This window comes from Martes martes, assembly GCF_963455335.1.
Source record: "Martes martes genome assembly, chromosome: 5".
Lineage (NCBI taxonomy): Eukaryota > Metazoa > Chordata > Mammalia > Carnivora > Mustelidae > Martes > Martes martes.
In genome coordinates, this window is record NC_137892.1 from 120,253,531 (window position 1) to 120,273,816 (window position 20,286).

At 38.5% G+C, this 20,286-nt stretch overlaps 1 protein-coding gene across 5 annotated transcripts in view; it reads right to left on the minus strand.

Moving 5' to 3' along the window:
• MRPL22 (mitochondrial ribosomal protein L22) overlaps positions 1-20,286 on the minus strand; it is a 38,347-nt gene that overhangs the window by 7,988 nt on the left and 10,073 nt on the right. For 2 of the 5 annotated variants that reach the window (XM_080804418.1, XM_080804415.1), the window contains 5 exons: positions 16,302-16,367; positions 15,439-15,516; positions 10,285-10,354; positions 2,754-2,986; positions 2,167-2,282 (listed from right to left, as the gene is read on the minus strand). In XM_080804418.1, the coding sequence (XP_080660544.1) occupies positions 2,775-2,986; positions 10,285-10,354; positions 15,439-15,516; positions 16,302-16,367 (426 nt within the window). In that variant the 3' untranslated portion in view covers positions 2,167-2,282; positions 2,754-2,774. Of the gene's footprint in view, positions 1-2,166; positions 2,987-10,284; positions 10,355-15,438; positions 15,517-16,301; positions 16,368-20,286 lie in introns of those variants that run through there. The other 3 variants (XM_080804416.1, XM_080804419.1, XM_080804417.1) reach the window with 2 other exon arrangements.

The following is a 20,286-nucleotide window of genomic DNA, read 5'->3' on the forward strand; positions in this document are numbered from 1 at the left end:
CGAGGGAAAAAATGAAACAAGATGGGATCGGGAGGGAGACAAACCATAAGAGACTCTTAATCTCAGGAAACAAACTGAGGGTTGCTGGAGGTGGGGTGGGGAGGAGTGATAGGGTGGCTGGGTTATGGACATTGGGGAGGATATGTGTTATGGTGAGTGTGGAGAATTGTCTAAGATTGATGATTCACAGTCCTGTACCCTTGAAGCAAATAATACATTACATGTTAATTTAAAAAAAATTTTTTTAAATGGAAACAAAACAAAAAACTCTGTCATATGTTAGAAGTCAGGATAATGGTTACTTTGGGGGAAAGGAGGAGGGTAATGACTGGGATAGGGCAGGAAGGGGACTTCAGAGTTACTATCATGTTCTATCCACTGGGTTACTTGAGCATGTTCACCAGTTGATCATTTACTGAGCTATATACCAGTAATTAGTGCACTTTCTGAATGTGCTACACTCCATCATTATCTGATCAAGCAGGAAGTTACAAGCATTCAGAGATTGCCGTTAAAAATAATTAACAGGGGTGCCTGGCTGTCTCAGGGGGTGGCACATACAACTCTTGATCTCAGGGTCATGAGTTCAAGCCACAAGTTGAGCATGGAGCCTTCTTTAAAAAAAAAAAAATAATAACTAACAGACATTGTTTCTGAACATATAAAGTTAAACTTTAAGAGCCAATATGCTCATTTATGTCAGAAAATGCAGTCTTGGCCATAGAAACTAACCAGAAGTACACTGCACCAGCTGCAATGGGAACGATTCATTGAGGGGATGTACATAAAGTTCTTACAACAGTACTAAATACATAGTGCTATATGTTAGCTATTATTACACTTTTTCACATGTCAAAAGCATTTCCAGATGAATGAAGACTTCAGCTTAGGTCACAGCAAATTTCCTTCATTTCCTTTGCCCTTAATCCTTTCAAAATAGTTATGGAATCCACATCACCACCTGGTTTGTTTTAATCATGCCTGAGGAATTCACAACTCCCAGGGTAAGAACATCTGAAAGAGAGCACAGAGAGCCTCTGGTCCAATGATTCTCCAGTATGTGTCACTGGGGCACTTGTTAAAAGTTCAAGATTCGTATTCACTTAGTGTGAGAGTAGCACCTAGGAATTTGCATTTTTTTAACCAGCTCAAGTGATTCTGAAGGTGATCTACAAGAAACAAGGAACCTCTTGTTTTGTAGATGAATAAAATAGAGGTCAGGGAGGGAAGGGACCTGCCCAGAGTCTTCTTTCTGTTTAGGGAATATGCCAGGACTAGAACGAAGGTAGCCTTTTACCAGTCCAGTGTTATTTCCATGAATCCATGCCCCAATAACTTATGACCCAGCATGAATCTGTCCTAAGCCTTGGTGGCTTATTCCACTGAGCCCTCTGTCTTTTCACCCATGCATTTCGTTAACTAGAGAGGCAAAAATACCCACCTATACATTCATTAGGTATACAGAAACAGGTACTTTAGAAATCTAGTTTCTAAATCAATCATCGCTCTGACATTTTTACACACTGTGTGACACTGAGATAGTTATTTGAATTCTACGTGCTTTAGTTTCTTCCTTTATAAAGCAACAAAATAACACCTATGGTTTGCAGGATATTGTGAAGACTTATGTAAAATACTAGCACAGAGCTTGGTAAATAATGAGGTTCCAGTAAGCAGTAGCAATCATTAATGCCATCTTAAAACATGGCCCTACAGCCACATTCTTCAGACTAGAGGAGTATTCTCAAGTGCGGTTCCCTATAAACAGAACCATCCAGAAATCCTCCTTGTTTTTAAAATACAGACCTCTGATACTCACCCCTCACAAGACCTGGTGAATCAGAATCATGGGGGCGAGACCCAGAAGTCTGTATTAACAAGCAAAGTACCCCAGGTTCTTCCTCTGTATACCAAAGTTTGAGTAACACTGGACTAGGGCTGTGGACCAAACGCTTCTTGTCAGTGAAAACACTCCTTATCAATGAGAGCCAACAAGCGCTGAACACTCACTCTAATACTAACAATTTTGTTAATAAGAGGTAAGTGAGTGCCACCTACTGTCTTATTTTAGAATGCAACCCTCAGACTGGTTCAATTCTCTCAGTAATTGAATTCACTCTGAAAAATAAATCAATCCAGAACAAGATATCCAAGCAATAGAAAGCATTGTTGGAAGGAGACATGAAAACAGTCTTTATTTAACTAGAAGAAAACTTTCTCAGTTAAAGGGTTCTTGGAGTTCTAGATTAATGTATCTAATAAACTTCTGTAATTACAAGTTACTGCTAAAGCAGTAAAGGAAAATATAGAATGCCTCACCCATTGGCCTATGCCAACAGTGAAAGCAAAAACGCAACTACAGAGTGCCCTAAAATACATGTATCTACGCTCACCTCCACCACCTCCTCCCCAGTCTCAAGAAAAAAAATCAAAGGAAACAAGGACAAGCTTTCTTACTCTGCAACATTCTACTCAAGGCCAATATCTAAACTGCCACCTGCACGTGGCAAGTTTACATCCCCCTCCAAAGGTACTCAAAAAAGCCTTCTGAATTATACTGTTTAAAGCTGATTTCCCCTTCCAAGTTGCAAATGCATAAATATACCCAGAGGTTCAAAAAGGACAGGCAAAGCCTTATAAATATTCATATAAAATTAGCAATTATACTTCATACTGCACTAACTCAGTACAAACCATTAAAAACATTTGTCTTTAATTTCTGGTTGATAAGAAATAAATGGCAAAATGGATACACTGTGGAGTCTGAAAGCCCATCACAGAGTGTGAATAATCGTCCGGTTGCGGAGCTCCTGAATATACTCTTTGGCTTGGGTGACTGCCGTCTTCGGTGCCTCACGTGGAGGTGGGGGACCTTCCACCAACTTCACAAAATAATGGCAAAAAACCTTCTCCATGATCCCGAAGCGACCTCTGCCATGGTATCGGATACGTTTCAGGTACTGGCCTCGCCCTGACGTCGACTCAGCTAGACAGGGAAGACAGAGAGAGTTACAGGAAATGACTGCATCCCCAAGACTATAGCTCATCACCTGAGCAATATCTGTCCTTTCCTCGACCAGATTCTAAGACTCCATGAGTTCACTGGCTGATGAGAGCAGATCGGTCTCAAAACAAGTATCTCTGGAGTGCTTATTAAGGACCAGCCTCTATTCTAGGTGTGGAGAGAAAAGAGTGAACAAGACTAGCCAGGGCCCTGCCTCCATGCAGTGTACATTCTAGAGGAGAAAGAAAATAAACATGATCATTCCAGTTAGTGACAAGTACAATGAATTAAACAGTGATGTGGGAGGGGCACCTAGGTGGCTCAGTACTTAAGTGTCTGTCTTCACCTCAGGTTATGACCCTAGCGCCCTGTGCTCGAGCCCCATTGGGCTCAGCAGGGAGCCTGCTTCTCCCTCTCCAGCTCCCCTATGCTTGTGTTCCCTCTCTCGCTCTCTCTCCCTGTCATAAATAAATTAAAAAAAAAAAAATCTTTAAACAGTGATGTGAGAGAGACTGATGGGATGCTGGAGGCAACATCAGACCAGTGGGTGTCAAGACGCATCTCTGAGGGGGCGCCTGGGTGGCTCAGTGGGTTAAAGCCTCTGCCTTCGCCTCTGGTCATGATCCCAGGGTCCTGGGATCAAGCCCCGCATCGGGCTCTCTGCTCAGCAGGGAGCCTGCTTCCTCCCCTCTCTCTCTGCCTGCCTCTCTGCCTACTTGTGATCTCTGTCTGTCAAATAAATAAATAAAATCTTTAAAAAAAAAAAAAAAGAAGCATCTCTGAGGAAGAGACATTCGATCTAACTAAGAAGCATCTCTGAGGAAGAGACATTCAATCTAACTAAGACCAGAATCCATGCAGTCTATGGGCATGGTTTTCCAGGTAGAGGGAAAAGCAAATGCAAAGATGCAATGGTGGGCTTGTTTTATTTTTTTATTTAATATCTAATATCTAATGTGCTTGGCTTGTTTTATTTTTTTATTTAAATTTGATTTAATTAACATATAGTGTTTTATTAGTTTTAGAGGCAGAATTCAATGATTCATCATTTGCATATAACACTCAAGTGTGCATTACATCACGTGCACTCCTTAATGCCCATCTCCCCCGTTACCCCATCCCTCCACCCACCTCCCCTCCAGCAACCCTCAGTTTGTTACCTATAGTTAAGAGTCTCTCATGGCTGTCTCCCTCTCTGTTTTCTTCTTATTCTTCCTTCCCTTCCTCTATGTTCATCTGTTTTGTTTCTTAAATTCCACATAAGAATGAAATCATGTGATACCTGTCTTTCTCTGACTCATTTTGCTTAGCACAATACCCTCTAGTTCCATCCATGTCATTGCAAATGGTAAGATTTCATTTTTGATGGCTGAATAAAAATGCCATTGTATATATGTATATATATATATTTTTTCTTTATCTATTCACTTGTTGATGGAAATCTGGGATATTTCCATAGTTTGACTGTTGTCAACACTGCTGCTATAAACACTGGGGTGCAGGTGCCCCTTCAAGTCCCTATCTTTGTATTGTCTGGATAAATAACATGGTAGTGCAACTGCTGGGTCTAGCGTAGCTCTATTTTTAGCTTTTTGACAAACTACTCCATACTGTTTTCCAGACTAGCTACACCAGTTTGCATTCCCATCAGCAGTGTAAGAGGGTTCCCCTTTCTCTGCATCCTTGCCAACATCTGTCGTTTCCCAACTTGTTAATTTTAGCCATTCTAACTGGTGTGCTGACTTGTTTTAGAAACAGAAAAAATACCAGCCTGCTGAAGCACAGTAAACAAGGCAAAGAGTGGTATAAACAGGGGAAAGAAATCAGTGGTGAAGACAAGGTTACCAAGAGCCCTAAAGGCTGAGGTAAGGAGTTTTTATTTTATTCCAACTATGGTGAGAAGGCCCCTGGAACCAAAAGTTCCCAAATGCTGGTCCTCTGGCTACGTCAGACTAACCTATGAAACATATTTTAAATGCAGATGCTGAGGCCCCATCTCTGAAGATTCTAATTTACTGTATTTGGGGTGTACCTTGGAAATTACATTTGAACAAACACCAAGCCTCTTCCCCCAGTAACTCTGATTTATGGCCAGTTTTAGGAACTCCCACATCACAACTGCTCCCTCATCTCCCCTCCCCAATTCTGCGCATCAACGTCTGACCCTGTAAAATTAAGAAAAAATTTTCAAATACCAGTTAAGAAGAAATCTGTTCACCAGTTTTCACCCACAGTGAATCAGAGGAATATCCACCTTCTGCTATTTTCTGAATTTATTCAGTCAGTTACTCCTTGAGTTAATAAAGCCTTTTAAAAAGCCAAAACCTATAGAAGACATATCAAATTAATCCACTTCAATACTCACCATTCTTATATTCTTACTGTGAAATAACTTTATAAATACAGGGACGGTGTCAAAGTATACGCTTGATAACCCTCTAACTACAGTCCTCTCATGAAATGGGATTTGGCAGAACCATCCTAGCCTGGCCAGAGAGAAAGCTAAGGATGTGAGTGGAGTGGTTAAGAAAATTGCCTAGGGCCCCTGTGAGATAAGGAAAGAGCTACTGTCCTTACACCAACTTCATCACTGGGCACTAAAGAAATGTGTTTGAGGAATTACCAAAGAAAAAGCCAAATTACACAAATCACTTTAGAATGAAGTACCATTAGTTCCTCTGGATCCACCTGTCAGGAGGAAACCCACAAATAAGCACAATGACACTAGAAAAAGTGTAGAAATCCTCTAAAAGGCATTTTACAAACACAATGGCTACTTCTATCCAAAATTGCAACTCTACTGAATTTGAGGACCCATTTCCAAATAGTCTGAGGCAAAGGAACACTACTCCAGTGAAAATAGTATCTGAATTAGCTAACTATGCAGTACTACATAACCTATCCAAGCACAATGATCGGTCTACCAGGGTCTGTGTTAAGCACCATTTTCCATCTCCCCCAAATACGTAAGAGCAAACATCAGTAACTGCTAATTGCCAGTCATGATTTCATCCTAAAGCCGTAAAATACCATGTGCTTATCTTGGACCACATAATGCCACATTTTCTTATGTCAGAACAAAAGCATCAATTCTTCTGAACCACCAGGATTCTTTAATACACTGTAATGGTAATATGCAATACAGCCACCATGAGGTCAGAATGAAATTAGGACTTAGGAGTATAGATTGCAAATTGGTTTCTGTTCTCCCCTCCTCCAGTCTCTTTTACTAATTCTGTATGTGAGGAGTTTAAGTGCATTTATATAGAACCACTTCAATGAAAATGAAACAATAAATAGAAGCCCACTGTGCTGTGGCTCTGTTCTAACCGAAACACGAGTAGGGAGAGATCCAAAACTGTGCCATTCATTCACTCACCAAATATTTCTAAGTTCCTGCCGGGTGCCAGGCTCTACCCTGGGCTGCACCCTTGCCCACAGCACAATTTAAAAACCATTGCTTTAGAGTTAATAGTCTTAAAACACTGCCTTAGTAACATAAATCTCCTACCCCAAAACTTTCTGTTCATCCTCTTCACTATCATGTGAACCAAATTCCACAGCCTGCCATGCTCAGCCCTCTGGATCTAGGCCCAATCCACCTTTCAGTTTTATCTACTCAAGGTCAACCCTCTGCTTCCTTCAACTATTCTACTCACTGGACCACACAATTAATGTTCATTCCAACCTATGTGCCTTAGCTCCTGTGCTTACTCCACTCTGAAAATCTTTCTCTTTCAGATACCCAAACACTTATCTTCCAAAGCTAAACTCTTCTAGAAAATTACCATCACTTTTCTAACCAATACTGACCTCCTCTTCTCTACTCCTACTATTTACCTATATTACTCTTTTTGGTCTCAAACCATATGCTACCTTATCTGAGTGTTCATGGCTAATCTGTGAAAGTCACTTCTTCAACCAAACTTCTATATGTCTTTTGTATTTCCCCTAAAGTTCATATGCAACGAGGAATAGAAATGATTTTGAAATTACAACCTCTGCTAATTAATATATTTTTAGTATAGCTATCTGATAAATTTGCTCAAATTCTAAAATAAGTTTCAAAGTTTTCCAAGTACATACAGTACTAGTGACGTGTATCACTTGTTCCAACTCAGAAACACAATTTATATATCCTTCCAAAGGACTACTACTGTCAAAAAACAAAACTATATGAGCTAAATGTCTTAAGTTGCTTTAATAAGATATACCATCACCTAACTGTATGGACAGTATGCATGTGGAAGGTACTCAAAAACTTTCTGAATCAGAGAAAAAACATTAAGACACCTCAAAAATGGGAACAGCCTAAAGATTATGCCAACTCCCTGCTCAGCAAAGAGGCTGCTTCTCACTCTCCCACTCCCCCTGCTTGTGCTCTTTCTCAATCTCTCTCAAATAAATAAATGAAATCTTAAAAAAAAAAAATTATGCCCAAGATGATGCTCATCTGAAGATGATGCCCAATAGGTATCAAGAATATTTAAAATACTGTCAATATTTCCTATATACTAGTATTTAGGTAAATGTGAATCTTGACATTTTAAAATTGGAAACCCTCTTCCCCCTTCATCATTCTTAGCCCAGAAGAATGATTTACAAAGTCAGTCAATCACTTCCCCTAAAGTAAATCACTTTAGATGCCATGAATCACTAAGCAGTGACATTTTATTAGTCCATGTCCACTTGTTAAGGTCTATTCACAGTGCCATTAGTCATCATTATAAGTCTGAAAAGGAAATGAATTTTCAAAATCTGTGGTTATGCTACAGCAGGTATTAGCTTTAGACTGATGACAGGCATTTGAAGGAATTACCATATAATAAGAACACACACTACCAAAAAAGCACTTCCCTTAAAATGCCTATACTTACTTATGTCAAGAGACTGAGGAGCCACTGCTGAGCTGAAATCGTAGCCAACAAGTGACTAGTCTTTCAAAACTCTAAAAGACATTTATCCATGGAATGAAATGTCTAGGCCTTTTCCAAGAATACAATGAGAAAAATCATTTTCTTGTATTTTATAGGTACAAATCACTGGGGCTTTTATTCAACAAATAACTCTCCAAGCCTCTCCCCTGAGGTTTCAGACCCAGTGGGTCTGCAGTGGGTCCTGGGAATCTGTATTTTTTTTTCCTAAGAACCTCACATGATTCTTATGAGGAAAGTTTGACAAAACCAGAGATAAAATGTCTGACACGTCACGGTAAGATACTTCATCTTCCTGAAGGTACTCCTCTCTTTTACCTTCATAAAACAATTAGGCAGCAAAATACTTAGCAAATGAGTTTTTACAATCATAAGACAAATCAAAATTTAACAGCCCTACTCAAGAGAAGAGATTTTTACACAAAACTAGATGAAAAAAGGGTACAGGTACAGTAGAGATTTTTCAGCAGAAATGTGCATAAGGAGACGGATGAATTAAAGGCCCATTCATGTAGAACTGGTTAAGTTTATTTTTGTGGACTTTGCTCCATTTGGGAAGACAAGATTAAGCTCCTCACCTTTTCTCACTTTACTAAGATTACTGAAAAGGATCTAAAGACAAATTCTATTTCATTTGTATCTGAGTTCCATTACAAAGTTTGTCTGTCAGCTAAGAAGACCATATTCCTATGGAAATGAATAAAAGTAATTAAATCAGATTTGATATCCAGGCATAAAACAGGAAAGGTCACCAAGAGGTTTTAAGCAAATGGTCTTGCTCTTCATCCATTTCATCTCTTCCAATGATTCTGGGCCCTCCCTGCATTATTTATTCATGATGTTCTCAGAAGAAAAAGCTTATGAGTAACTACTATGGCCCTGCATCTTCTGAGATGCCATTTCGATTTCTCTCTGTATCTAGTCATGTATCAGAATATCATCAGTTATACAACATTCAGCTTTAAAATAAGATATTTCAATTGAAAATCGTAACTCATTTGAATTTCAGGAGTAAGTGTGGTTGCCAGCATCAATTCCAGGTGAGCTGAGGTTAAGATTTTAACTTAACCAGAATAAACATCTCCAGTAAGGTGGAATGCAACAAAGTAGAAAATTAGATGGTTTGTTTTTACCCTAATTGTTAAAAAATCATAATGCACAACTAATTTCTCCCATAATGATTCAGCTCTTTTTCCTCTATTTGGAGAGTAGCAGTAATCCCTATCTTCAATTTAAAATATCTTCAGTTCTCCTTACACATAGGTTTAGCAGACTGTGAAAATTTCGCTTCAACATCAACATCACTGTTTGATTACAAAATTGCTGAGGTTGGAGTAATGGCTGCTGAAGTGAGAGGAAAACAGCAACTCCACCCACCGCGTCGCTTTACTCTGGTGCTGAGAGGGGGGCAAGGGAGCTTTGTAATAAGCTTTGTAATAAGCGTTCATCTCTTTCTAGAAAGAGCTGTATGAAGGTATGCGACAAAAAAATCCCTCACATTTGTATGGTGCATCATGCTTCCCAAAGCATTTTCACTTATGTTAATTTAATTTGATATGGAACAAGTACACAAAACCTGAGATAATGCTTCAGAATGTAGTAACAAAGGGAACCAAACACATCTGGATCATCTGAGCCTTGGGTTTTACAATTCAACAGATTTCCCATTCTGGTAATTGGAAGGTTAAATTATGGGACACCTGTATGGATTAGGCACCTGGCTTGGCCCATGATAAATAAATACTCTTTAAAATTCATCTGTGATTCTTTATTTACCTCTTTCAGGGTTGACAAAGAATTTATTTTTTTAAAAAATCACTCTGGGGCGCCTGGGTGGCTTAGTCGTTAAGTGTCTGCCTTCCACTCAAGTCGTGACCTCAGGGTCCTGGGACGGAATCCCGGGTCAGACTCTGCTCAGCGGGAAGTCTGCTTCTCCCTCTCACTCTCCCCCTCTGCTCTCTCTCTGCTCTCCCTCTCTCAACCAAATAAACAAATAAAAATCTTTTAAATAAATAAATAAATAGTTCTGTTCCTTCTTCGTTTTATCATGATTAAAGGACCACTCCATGTACCATCATCTTGGTACCCATTATTAAGTAATTATTGGCAATAGGTTTCATGGTCTCATTCACATTACAGAACAGGTAACAATGAAGCAGTGAGGTTATTACCATTTATAACAGACTAACATTAGCATGCTGAAGGCAGAAGAATAAGCTATTACCAGCAATTTTCACTGGCAAACCCAGTCCTAAGTAGTTAGGTATCAAAGACTATTGTTAGATAATGAACTCAGCATCACTATTGGAAGACATTTCCCAATGCTAAGAATATTAAACATCTTACCTATATATAAATTGGATCTGAATTCCACATTGTGGTCTCTCACTGCCATATCTTGTGCTTCTAAGAGAACCTTAAACAAAGAAAAGACAGGCATTGATATGGTTGACCCTGAACTAAAATGGAATTAAATTTCTCATTTCTTACTGTTATCTCTATAATATGACTGCTAATCACATGCCTCTGTTTTATAGCTAATTTTAAAAAAATATTAAATGATAACAGTACTAAGGAGAAGGGATACACTGAGCTTTCCTTCTTCAGACAAGAACTGCAAATGCAGGCAACACGGTCCATCCTGCTAAGTGTACAATGGAATGTATGAGCTGGAAAGGAGGAAACAGCAGCACTGGTAGCAGTACTGTTGGTGATAAGCATTATGCCTCTGAGTCAGAGATTGTCAAAAAGTTCAAGAAGCTTAAGAGCTAAATTATATGGAAAATTCTTAAACTTTGGATCCAAAATAACCATTAAACATCAAACAAGTAGAGAAAATCATACTTGAAAATTTTAAGAATTATTAAATTTATACTCTAGATATTTTTAATTAAGTTAACCTGCTCCAGAACACATTTTTTTTTGAAGCTTTTATTTATTTGACAGAGAGATCACAAGTAGGCAGAGAGGCAGGCAGAGAGAGAGGAGGAAGCAAGCTCTCTGCTTAGCAGAGCCCGATGCGGGACTCCATCCTAGGACCCTGAGATCATGACCTGAGCCGAAGGCAGAGGCTTAACCCAGGCACCCCATCCAGAACACATTTTTAAAAATAACAGAAACCATGGGGTGCCTGGGTGGCTTAGCTGGTTAGGCAAAAATTCTTGATTTCAGCTCTGGACATGATCTCAGGGTCGTGAGATCGAGCCCTCTGTTAGGCTCCGTGCTCAGCAGAGTCTGCTTGGGATTCTTTCTCCCTCTGCCACTCCCCTTGCTCGCTCATGTACGCAAGCGCTCTATTTCTCTATTTCTCTCTCTCTCTCTCAAATAAATAAATCTTTTAAAAAAATCAAAAACCTAGATCTTTCACTCATTTAAAGAGAATGAATACAATACAAAGCTGAATACACAAAAAATACTTAGTCATTGCATTCTGAACTAAATTAAATATAGGCATTACAACGGAACCTCTTGAAGTCTGAACCAATCGATCTCAACTGCTGAACTACTAAACTAAAAAGATCTCGCTTTACGTGAGAACTAACTGATATGGAGAAAATACTGCTGATATCCCCAGATGTCCTCAACCCAGCATTTTGAAATAAAAACACCACGTATCCACATTGAGGAACGTAGGAAGTACAGGGACACAGTTTAGGGGAGAAATGGATTACAGGTGCTGCAGAGGAGAGGGAGCCATTGTTGCAAATAAGAGTGAGAGAAGAGTACACGGGAATGCACAAGAATGTTTCCCCATAGCCACTGGCTTGGAAAACAAGAGGGGCTAAATTTTGTGAGTTCTTACAAACAGTGGGGCTTAATGCCTGGAGTTTTAATGGTCATCAGGGTTGGCTGGGAATAGACCCCAGAGGGTACTGTACCACCCCTGGAGAGAAGGCAGGTAAACAACCCAGGGGAAGACATCATGGAAACAGTGATCTGAAGAGCACCCGGGGGCACACAGTGGGGAGATTATTCACTCTTCTCAGAGCACTTCCCTGAGAGGCAGCATTCACAGAAAAATCTATGAACAAAGGAGTGGGTGGTGACATTTCCCTCCCCAACCCTCAGCATAAAATCACCTCAGGGAAGCACTCAGCACCAACAATGACTGCCTAATTTGCCTCCACCAAGCCCCAACCCCCTGTGATCTGGTGGGACTGCCCCTCTCAGTCAAGCTTGCCTCAGACCCAGTGGGGCAAGCCCCTCCCCCAAAAGACCAGTACAAACCCCTGTCTACACCATGTCTCCCTGCTTTGCAGGGACTTAGTTCCAGTGGAGATGGTGACACGTCTCATTTCACAAGCAGACCAGAGCACATCTAGTTAAAACTTGCCACATTCAGGCAAGGGACCAAACACTGCCCACAACAGGCAAGGAGAACCTCTGCGGATGACCCAAAGGATAGAACAGCCAGAGCACAACAGAAGAAGGCACAAAGCACACACCAAAGACACTCCCTGAAGCACCAGGCCATGGGCACTACTTCATCTCTTCTTCATAAGGTCATTACTTTCAGGAACAGGAGACATAACTAGCTTTTCTAACACATAAGAAACCAGAGAATTAAACAGAATGCAAGATGGAGGAATTTATTCCAAATGAAAGAACTAGATAAGGCCATAGCCAGAGAACTAAGCAAAACAGATATAAGCAACATGCCTGACAAAGAATTTAAAGCAATGATCATAAGGACACTCACTGCACTTGAGAAAAGAATGGAAGACATCAATGAGACCTGTAGCACAGAGATAAGAGTTTAAAAAAAAAAATCAGAGATGAAGAATGCAATAAAGGAGATTGGAAACAGGCTTGATGCAATGAACAGCAGGCTGGAAAAATCAGAGAAATGAATTAGTGACCTAGAAGACAAAACAATGGAAAATAATGAACCTGAACAAAAGAAAAAAAGAATAATTATGGGACATGAGGACCAATTTAGGGAACTCGGTAACTTCATTGAACATAATAACATTCATATTGTAGAAGTCCCAGGAGAAAAGAGAAAAGAGGGGGAAGAAAATTTACATCAAAAAATGACAGCAGAAAACCTCCTTTATCTGGAGAAGGAAACAGACATCCAGAACCGGGAGACACAGAGAACTCCCATGAAAATCAACAAAAGGCGGCCAACACCAACACATATTATAATTTAATTTACAAAATACAGTGATAAAGAAAAAAATGTCAAAAGCAGCAAGACAAAAGAAGCCCTTAACCTACATGGGAAAACCCATAAGGCTAGCTGGAGATCTCAACAGAAACTTAGCAAGCCAGAAGAGAATGACATGATATATTCAATGTGCTGCATAAGAAAAATCTTTAGCCAAGAATACCCTATCCAGCAAGGGTATCATTCAAAATACGAGAGATAGGTTCCCAGACAAACAAAAACGAAAGGAGTTTGTGACCACTAAACCAGCCCTGCAAGAAATAGTAAAGGGGACTCTTTGAGTGCAAAGGAAAGGAAAGATCAGAAGTAACAAAGACAAGAAAGGATCAGAGAACATCTCCAGAAACAACAACAAAACAAGTAATAAAATAGCAATAAATACTCATCCATCAATAATTACTTTAAAAGAATAAATTATTACTTTGAATATAAATGGACTAAAAGCTCCAATCAAAGATAGGGTGCCAGAATGGATTAAAAAAAAAATACCATTTATATGCTGCCTACAAGAGACCCATTTTGGTCCTAAAAACATCTGCAGTTGAAAGTGAAGGGTGGGGGCACTTGGGTGGCTCTGTGAGTTAAGCCTTTGCCTTCGGCTCAGGTCATGATCTCAGGGTCCTGGGATCAAGCCCTGCATCGGGCTCTCTGCTCAGCGGGGAGCCTGCTTCCCCCTCTCTCTCTGCCTGCCTCTCTTCCTACTTGTGATCTCTCTTCTGTCAAGTAAGTAAAATCTTAAAAAAAAAAAAAAAAAGAAAAGAAAAAAGAAAATGAGGGGTGCAGAAACATTTATCACACAAATGAATTTCAAAAGAAAGCCAGAGTAGCAATTCTTCTATTGGACAAACTGGACTTTAAAACAAAGACTATAAAAAGAGACAAACAAGGGCATTATATAATCACAATCCATCCAACAAGAAGATATAACAATTGTAAATATTTATGGACTGAATATGAGAGCACCCAAACACACAAAACAATTAATAACAAACATAAAGGAACCAATGGATAATAATACAATAATACTAGGAGACTTTAACAGCCCTCTTACACCAATGGATAGATCATTTAAACAGAAAATCAACAAGGAAAAACAACTTTGGATGACACAGTAGAATAGATGGACTTCACAGGTATACTCCGAACACTCCATCTTAAAGCAGCAGAATACACATTCTTTTCAAGTGCACATGGAACATTCTCCAGAATAGGTCATATATGAGGTCACAAAACAGGTCTCAACAAATATAAAAAGACTGAAATCATACCATACACCTTTTCTAAAGACTGTAACACTATGAAACTAGAAGTCAACCACAAGAAAAGATTTGGAAAGACCACAAATAGGTGGAGGTTAAACATGCTACTAAACAATGAATGGGTCAATCAGGAAATCAAAGAAGAAATTTAAAAAACACAGGGAGAGAAATGAAAATGAACACACAACAGTCCAAAACCTTTGGGATGCAGCAAAAGCGGTCTTCAGAGAAAAGTATATAGCAATATAGGCCTACCTCAAGAAGCAAGAATCCCAAATAAACAACTTAACCTTATACCTAAAGGAGTTAGAAAAAGAACAAACAATAACTAAAGCCAACAGAAGGAAGGGGATAATAGAAATTAGAGCAGAAACTAAAAAAATAATAGAACAGATCGAAGAAACCAGCAACTGGTTCTTGGAAAAAATCAACATGACTGATAAACCTCAACAAAAAACAAAAAAAAAACAAACCAACAAATGCCATGTGTCTAAAATGATTCAGCACAAATGCCATTAGCACATTTGCACAAACTGATTCAGTTATATTCAGCTACATTCAGAGGTGGAAGGGTCTTCAGAAATCTTTTAATCCAATTCCACCCAGTTTACAATAAGAAAAACGGAACCAGACAGGTTAAGTGCTTTGCCCATCATCACATTAGAAACTGTCACAGAAAAGACAAGACTCTAGGTCTTCTGAGTCTCAGCAAGTGCTCTTTCCATCCAATTAGGTATAAAATCATAAGCTCTCAGTTATGGAACTGGCCAAAACAAACAAAAAAATCAATCTTCTAAAAAAATCTATCAAGTTCCAAATCACTAAAACAAAGATTTATCATACAGATACAGTAAAAAATGAATAAATGTCTGGTGCAAATAAAAGCATCTCCAGAAAAAAAAAGTACTTAAGGTACAACATTCCTAAGGTACAAGGACATTAATAAAACTGAGTGCCCTGAATCTGTATTATATGAACTATGCATTTACACCAAGGAATTCAGGATTTAGGCTAAGCTTACTAACACCGGCAAGACAGCTATGCACTCCTTCCCCACATATCTTAATTTACCTCTTTAATTATTTGGGCCCCCTTTTTGTCACTGAATTCTAGTTGAGCCAAAGCCTGGTCAATGGACATTCCTCGTATCTAGAATTAAAGGGTAACAGACATGAAAAGATAAATTAGTTTACAAAATCAAATCTCCCTTTGCAATGAGAAGAAAAGCCTTACATAATATAAACAACTTCTAAGAATAGTTAACTAGTTATATGTCAATCATATCTCAATAAAACTGGAGGGTGCACGATTTTAAAAATTAAAATAAAAATAGATAACAAAACGTAGGCAGAGAAGAAGAAAACAAGTTTGAGAAGGGATGCCACCCTCTTTAAGTCAAAAATCAAACTTCAATATTTTAACCATAACATCTCGATTATAAATGTTTTAGTAATATCGAGAGAGCAGACATAACAGAAATCACAGAGTGGCGAGAACCACATTAGGCGTGAAAGTCAAGTTCTTCTACAGGATAAGTGTATTTTATTTATCTGGGGCTTTGTCTTCTCTCACAGATTAATTTTATTCTCCCAGGAAAAATCTTAAAAAGCAATGGTTTTGAAATAGGCTGAATCAACTTTTAAGATAAATGAGCTTGCTTCCTAGATTCTCTTAGCTTACAGATTCCTGACGCCTTTGGGCTAAATATCTATGTATCCAACATGATTCAGTTTCTCAGAAGAAAGGTAAAAATTAAGCAAAATCACTCATCTCTGGACAATCATTTGTGGATTACCTACCAACTGTCTAAACATGTAATTATATTCCTCACTTTTTGGAGAAACCAGGACAAATTTTTTCAGTTTTTTAAATCCTGAGGGAGAATTCATAGCTTCTTTTCTTAAGTATTATATGGTAATGTCATTTTGGCTTACCAATTTTGCCAAATACCACATCTTATCTTTGCTGTATTTTATTTGCCTTCGACAATGGTAGATTTCCTTGCAAATAGGGAAAAGAAAAAAAAGAAAAGTTAGCAAATTTATCAAAATAACAATAACATACACTGTTAATAAAGCTTTAACTTTTTATGCCTAATGAAAATGCTGCCACAAGAAATAAAAACACTAAGTTGTATTTTTCCAAAGCCTCATAATGTTAAAAAGATCATTAAGGCAGTGATAGAAACCAAAAAATGGCTACTTTGTGCCAATATTTGCAACATTTCTATCCAGAGGAATAGTAAAAGATCTAAATGAAAACATCAAGCTAGATAGAACAACAAAAGAAAAGGTACAAGAAAAAAAGTTTCCTGTCGGTGGGGAAAATAAGAGGACATGGTGAAATGGACAAAATAACTGGTTTCGCAGGACACTAAGGTATTTGGTCAAGAGCACAGGTCCTAGAATCAGACAGCCTGGGTCTAAATTCTAATTCTCTCATCTACTGGCTACAGAACCCAAGCTCTTTAACCTCTCTGCCTAAGTTTCTTCTTCCTTGAAATGAAGATAATAATACCAACCTCATAAAAATATACTGAGAATTAAAGAAAATAATCTATGTAAAGAAAGCATTTTGCAGTGCCTAGCACCTGGTAAGATCCTAGTAAATGTCAGTTTTTATTATCTTCTATTTAGAGTAGTAAGTATATCCCATTTCATTTTTTTAATCAATCATCAATTATACAATTTACAGTTAACAGAGTAGTTTTCAAGCCCATTATTTCATTTGCTCTAACTCTAGAGTGAGAAAACACTTTATGATCCTTTTACAGGGGCACCTGGGTGGCTCAAGCATCAGACTCTTGGTTTCAGCTCAGGTCATGATCTCAAGGGTCGTGGGATGGAGCCCCGTGCACGGCTCCACACTCAGTGCAAAGTCTGCTTGAGATTCTCTCTCTCCCTGTCCTTCCTCCCTCCTCTGGTCGCTCACTCTCCTACTCTCTCTCAAATAAATAAATACATCTTTTAAAAAAAAAATCATTGAACATCATATAAAAAACTAATGATGTACTCTATGTTGGCTAATTGGATTTAAATTAAAAATAATAATAATCCTTTCACAAAGTAAAAACCAGAAATAAAAAATTAGAAAAATCAAATGACTTATCTAAGACCACAAAGTTTGTGAGAGACAAAGTTGAGTCAAAGTGCCATACAGGAAGTATATGAAGTCTCCAACACAATGTCTGACAAGTGTATCTTTAAAGTTTCCCTATGACTACAAAAGCCACATTCCTTCCACTACACCATATCGCCCCTTTAAAACAATTAGAAAATATTTGTCATGGCAAACAATAGCAAGGAGACCTTAGAACTTTCTAACATTCTGACTCCACCTGGAAATTTTCAAATGCCTTAGAAACAGCAGTTTCTCAAGTGGCCATCTTTTAATATGTAGCATATTTCATTTCAGTTTGCAATAGAAGCTGACAGGCTGAAAACTGTAGCAACAGCCCAATTACGTTTTCAGCAATAAAGTGTCCAAGGGAGCACTGGAGAAGAAAGAACTGTCATGACTGATAATATTCATCTGCAAAAATTAATATACTCAATAAAATCTTTTATATAGAAATCCTTCAATTCTTGGTTTCCCAAGATGGGCTACCTCCAAACATGAACTGTATATGATTATCTTCAAATTCTGTAAAAAAGATATTGTACTCCTGGCAGAAGCATGGGGAAAAAAGGAATCAAGTATTTACCCAAAAAGAAGAAAGTTATCCAATCATACTCTTTTAAAACAAAAAAGCTCAACATTTCCTTTAGGCAGGTGCAATGTCTAAAGGCATTTTCTAAAGATAAACCAGACAAACGTATCATAGCAAATCAATAAAGTGGCAAAGTTGGAGGTCAGGAAGTCCAGTTAAATGTCACTATTAACCAACGTATACAGTAAATTAGATAAAGTTAGGATACAATATGCAAGGTAGTAATTCAAATGAAGTAAAATTAAGTCTAAATTATGATATGTCTAAACCAGTAACTTTCAAAGAAACTAATTTTAAAAAGCATATAATAACTCCAATGATTAAAAAAAAAGTGTCACCTAATGGGGCGCCTGGGTGGCTCAGTCAGTTAAGTGTCCAATTTGTGATTTCAGCTCAGGTCACTATCTCAGTGTCATGAGATTGAGCCTCACATGGGGCTCTGTGCTGGGCGTGGAGCCTGCTTGAGATTCTCTCTCCTCTTTCTGCCCCTTCCCTCACCCCACCCTCCCCACTCCCACACTCTCTCTCTCAAAAAAAAACAAAAACAAAAAAAAGTGTCACCTAGGGGCGCCTGGGTGGCTCAGTGGGTTAAAGCCTCTGCCTTCAGCTCAGGTCATGATCTCAGGGTCCTGGGATGGAGCCCCACATCAGGCTCTCTGCTCAATAGGGAGCCTGCTTCCCCCTTTCTCTCTCTGCCTGCCTCTCTGCCTACTTGTGATCTCTGTCTGTCAAATAAATAAATAAATAAATAAAATCTTTGGGGGGAAAAAAAGTGTCACCTAGTAAGAATCCAAACTAGGGCCTTATGGGATTCACATGACTTATAAGTATGACTTACTATCAGTATGTCAATCCATAAATTAAAAACATGCCTCCTACTGAAAGGGTTGTTCAAAGAGTTTTGATATAGGCTCACTATATTTTTAGTTTATTTAACATAGCTTTCTTCATAGATATTGCAAAAGTAAACCCAAGCCCAAACTAACAAGGGCTGACTATTATGAATAAAGCCATTTAATTTCTCCCTGGCTCATCTTCTTCACCATGATGAAGCTGCAGGTAAGATAAAAGTCTACGTGGGTTTCTATATTGTTTGGAAATTGGGGCTAGCTAAGCTGGGAAAATAATCTTAAAGATAATAGGAATGGCCCAAAACATACCTAAATTGGTGACATTCATTCTAACTTACTGCTATAGGATTTACTCATGACTGATGCACTGTTCTTTTTTAAAGATTTTATTTATTTACTTGAGAGAGAAACGAGAGAAAGAACATAAGCAGGGAGGGACAAAGGGAAAGGGAGAAGCAGGTCCCCGACAAACAGGGACCCTGATGCGGGGCTCAATTCCAGGACCCTGGGGTCAGGACCTGAGCCAAAGGCAGACGCTTAACCAACTAAGCCACCCAGGCGCCCCTGATCCACTCCACTTTAACTGTATATAGTAATGCTAAAGATCAGAAGGAGTTAGAATGGTAAATATTACCTGACTCCTTCTGATTTTTTTTTCTAAGATTTTATTTATTCATGAGAACGAAAGCACAAATCATGAAGAGGGGCAGAGGGGGAGAGAGAATCTTAAGCAGACACCCTCTGAGGGCAGAGCCTACTTCTGGGCTCAATCTCACATCCCTGAGGTCTTGACCTGAGCCAAAACCAAGAGCTGGACATTTAACCACTGAGCCACCCAGGCGCCCCTGTCTGACCCCCTTCTAAATTAGAGATAAAACTAATTTTTAAAATGTTTGCGGTTAGCAGATTGGCAAGGTCACACTGCACATAATGACAGTATAAGAACCATGTGGCTAGGTGTGCAAACTACTCCATTATTAAGCTAGTATTTAATGAAAGGCACTAATATTTCAATCATAACAGGTATAAATGATGCACCAAGTCAATTTAACAAGTACTATTTAAAGTCAGAAAATGTTGAAGTATTTTCTAAAAGTCAGTTTGTTCCCAAAAGGATTATTCACACAAACAAAATCTGTGATCTACTGTTAACTACCTGAATTTTGCCACTAGAGATATATCCTGAAGCGCATTTAGTTTAATATTCAAAAAGACTAGTACTATAAATACAAAATTTTGCTTTTAGATTCTGGACCTGACAAATGTTGTTATGATTTCTTTCTCAACTAATATCTAAGTTCAAAGAGCTCAAGCAAGAAGTAAAGAAAGCTCATTAATAATAGGAAATATTTTTTATGG